The sequence below is a fragment of the Cucurbita pepo genome, unplaced genomic scaffold, assembly GCF_002806865.2.
Source record: "Cucurbita pepo subsp. pepo cultivar mu-cu-16 unplaced genomic scaffold, ASM280686v2 Cp4.1_scaffold001579, whole genome shotgun sequence".
NCBI classification, from domain to species: domain Eukaryota; kingdom Viridiplantae; phylum Streptophyta; class Magnoliopsida; order Cucurbitales; family Cucurbitaceae; genus Cucurbita; species Cucurbita pepo.
Genome location: NW_019647729.1, coordinates 1 through 2,465, shown reverse-complemented (window position 1 = coordinate 2,465; position 2,465 = coordinate 1). Strand labels below are relative to the sequence as shown.

General features: G+C 42.2%; 1 protein-coding gene across 1 annotated transcript; it reads left to right on the top strand.

Moving 5' to 3' along the window:
- Positions 1–67: 67 nt before the first annotated feature.
- Positions 68–2,294, top strand: LOC111786374 (WD repeat-containing protein 44-like). Its single transcript, XM_023666675.1, has 4 exons — positions 68–1,299; positions 1,382–1,472; positions 1,574–1,731; positions 1,815–2,294. The coding sequence occupies exons 1-4, from the start codon at positions 136–138 to the stop codon at positions 1,914–1,916; spliced, it is 1,515 nt and encodes a 504-aa protein (XP_023522443.1). The 5' UTR covers positions 68–135; the 3' UTR covers positions 1,917–2,294.
- Positions 2,295–2,465: the final 171 nt, after the last annotated feature.

Sequence of the window (2,465 nt, the reverse complement as noted above, 5' to 3'; positions counted from 1 at the left end):
TTTTTTTTTTTTTTTTTTGTTCTTTTGAACTGATTTGCGTTTTCCATTTCAATTTTATTTGGGTTTTTTTGTAGTGGGTATTCGTTATAATGCTGTGTTCTTGAGGCGATTTCATGGGTGGAACTCTTAGGAACAATGGGTAGCTTTAGTGATGATGAAGAATGCCCATATTTTGATGCTCAAGAGATCAATGCTCCCTCGATATCTGAATTCAATTGCGATGGTATTGAGGCGGCCATTGATACTCATCCCAGATTCAAAAACTGGGTTGATGGCAGTTTGGTTTATGATGTATGGAACCAAAGCCCCAAGAGTGTTCATGAGCGTCGGAGGAAGTTTTTGAAATGGATGGAGTTGGGATTAGATCAAACTCTTCCTTGTAATGGGAATTCTCTGACTCTGTGGAGTGATTGGAGAGAAGGGGATGGAGGAAGATTGAGGGATAATTCTTGTGCTGAATCCTCTGATTTTGAAGATGTGTTTTGGTCGGGTCGATCTTCGATGTCGTGTTGGTCTAGTGATGATTTTGAATGTTCGGAGATAACTTCAACGAATACCATTATGTATATGGATGATGGGATTAATGGAGAATCTAGCACGAAAAATGGGGATCGAAGCAGCTCTGTTCGGTTCGCTATGGCTGAAGAGCTTGAGGAGCTTGAGGAGACTTCGAGTTCCTCACCATCTTTCCAACAAATGATGAGGATGGAGGCTGAGAGAGCAAACATTCCGTTGCGTACAGAACAACGAGTCAACAAACGTTGGCTTAAGAAATTGCGATCGGCAGCCTGCATTTTTGATAAGTCAACAGGATTGGTGGTTGATGATGATGATGATGATGATGATTCAGCTGCAGGGTCGAGAGTTCGGAGGGTGAAGGTTCGACAGTGCAAGAAGCAATTGAAGGAGCTATCAGCCCTTTATATGGGACAAGATATCAAGGCACATGAAGGTGCTATCTTGACAATGAAGTTTAGTCCTAATGGACAGTATCTTGCTACCGGTGGTGACGACGGGATTGTTAAATTGTGGCAAGTGATTGAAGACGAGAGATCTAATGAATCTGACATCCCCGAAATCGATCCATCTTGCATTTACTTCACGGTGAATCGTCTCTCGGAGTTGAGACCTTTGCTCGTGGAGAAAGAGAAGATGGCTAACGCAATGGTGTTGAGGAAAACATCGGAATCGGCTTGTATAATATTTCCACCGAAAGTCTTCAGGATCTTGGAGAGACCGTTGCACGAGTTCCATGGACATACCGGTGAGATTTTGGATCTCTCTTGGTCAAAAACCAATGTAAGTAGCAATGCTATGAATTTCCTAGAAACTAAACCATGTTTATGCATTGGTAATCATACGTTATTGTTTCCTCGTGCAGTATCTTCTGTCATCATCAGTCGATAAAACCGTTCGACTTTGGCGATTGGGATCCAATGATTGTCTCAGAGTTTTTTCACATAGTAATTACGGTGAGTTTGTAAGTCGTTTCTGTTTATAGAGTGATCGAAATTGTTGACATATTCTTAACGAGCGGCTCTCATTGTTCTCGCTTTTTTCATGTTGGCTGCAGTTACTTGTGTTCATTTCAATCCCATGGATGAAAATTACTTTATCAGTGGTTCAATAGATGGAAAGATCCGTATTTGGGGAATTCCTTGTAGTCAAGTTGTTGATTGGATTGACATTAGGGAAATTGTCACTGCAGTGTCTTATCATCCTGATGGACAGGTGTGTGCTTGCTTGAATCTTTCGTTTTGTAGAAATTACGAAGTTCGATTCGTTGTTAATGGTATTTCGATCTCGTAATGTAGGGAGGAATTGTTGGCTCCATAAACGGTACTTGCCGGTTCTTTAAAGTAATAGGTACGTTTGTCGTATTAATTTGCAACTCGGGCTTATCTTTTGTTCTTTGATTTTGTTGCTCCCTATCTATTGTGATTATGAACTATTGGCTTGTTTTCTTGCTGACATATATATGTGACAATGAATAGCGTTGTATGTTATGAGCGGTATATGTTAGCTTCGGGGAGTTTTACCTTTTGCTTTGTAAGATTCCACATCGGTTGGAGAGGGGAACGAAGTATTCCTTATTAGGGTGTGGACACTCTCTCCTTAGCGGATGTGTTTTAAAAGCTTGAGGGGAAGCTCGGGAGGGAAAGCCCAAAGACGACAATATCTGTTAGCGGTGGGATTGGGCTGTTACAAATGGTATCAAAGCTAGTCATCGGACGGTGCTTTGGTTGGAGTAGGGCTAGACCCTCTCCCTATTAGACGCGTTTTAAAACTGTGAGGCTAACGGCAATACGTAACGGGTCAAAGCAGACAATATCTGTTAGCGGTGGGCTTGGGCTGTTACAAATGGTATTAGAGTCATACACCAAGCAGTGTACCAACGAGGACGCTGGCCCCCAAGAGGGGTGAATTGTGAAATCCCACGTCGGTTGGAGAGGGGAACGAAACAT

Coding starts and splice junctions, on each gene's coding strand:
- LOC111786374 (XM_023666675.1), top strand. CDS start 136: ATGGGTAGCTTTAGTGATGATGAAGAATGCCCATATTTTGATGCTCAA. Junction 1,300..1,381: donor TCTCTTGGTCAAAAACCAAT/GTAAGTAGCAAT, acceptor TTCCTCGTGCAG/TATCTTCTGTCATCATCAGT. Junction 1,473..1,573: donor TTTTTCACATAGTAATTACG/GTGAGTTTGTAA, acceptor TGTTGGCTGCAG/TTACTTGTGTTCATTTCAAT.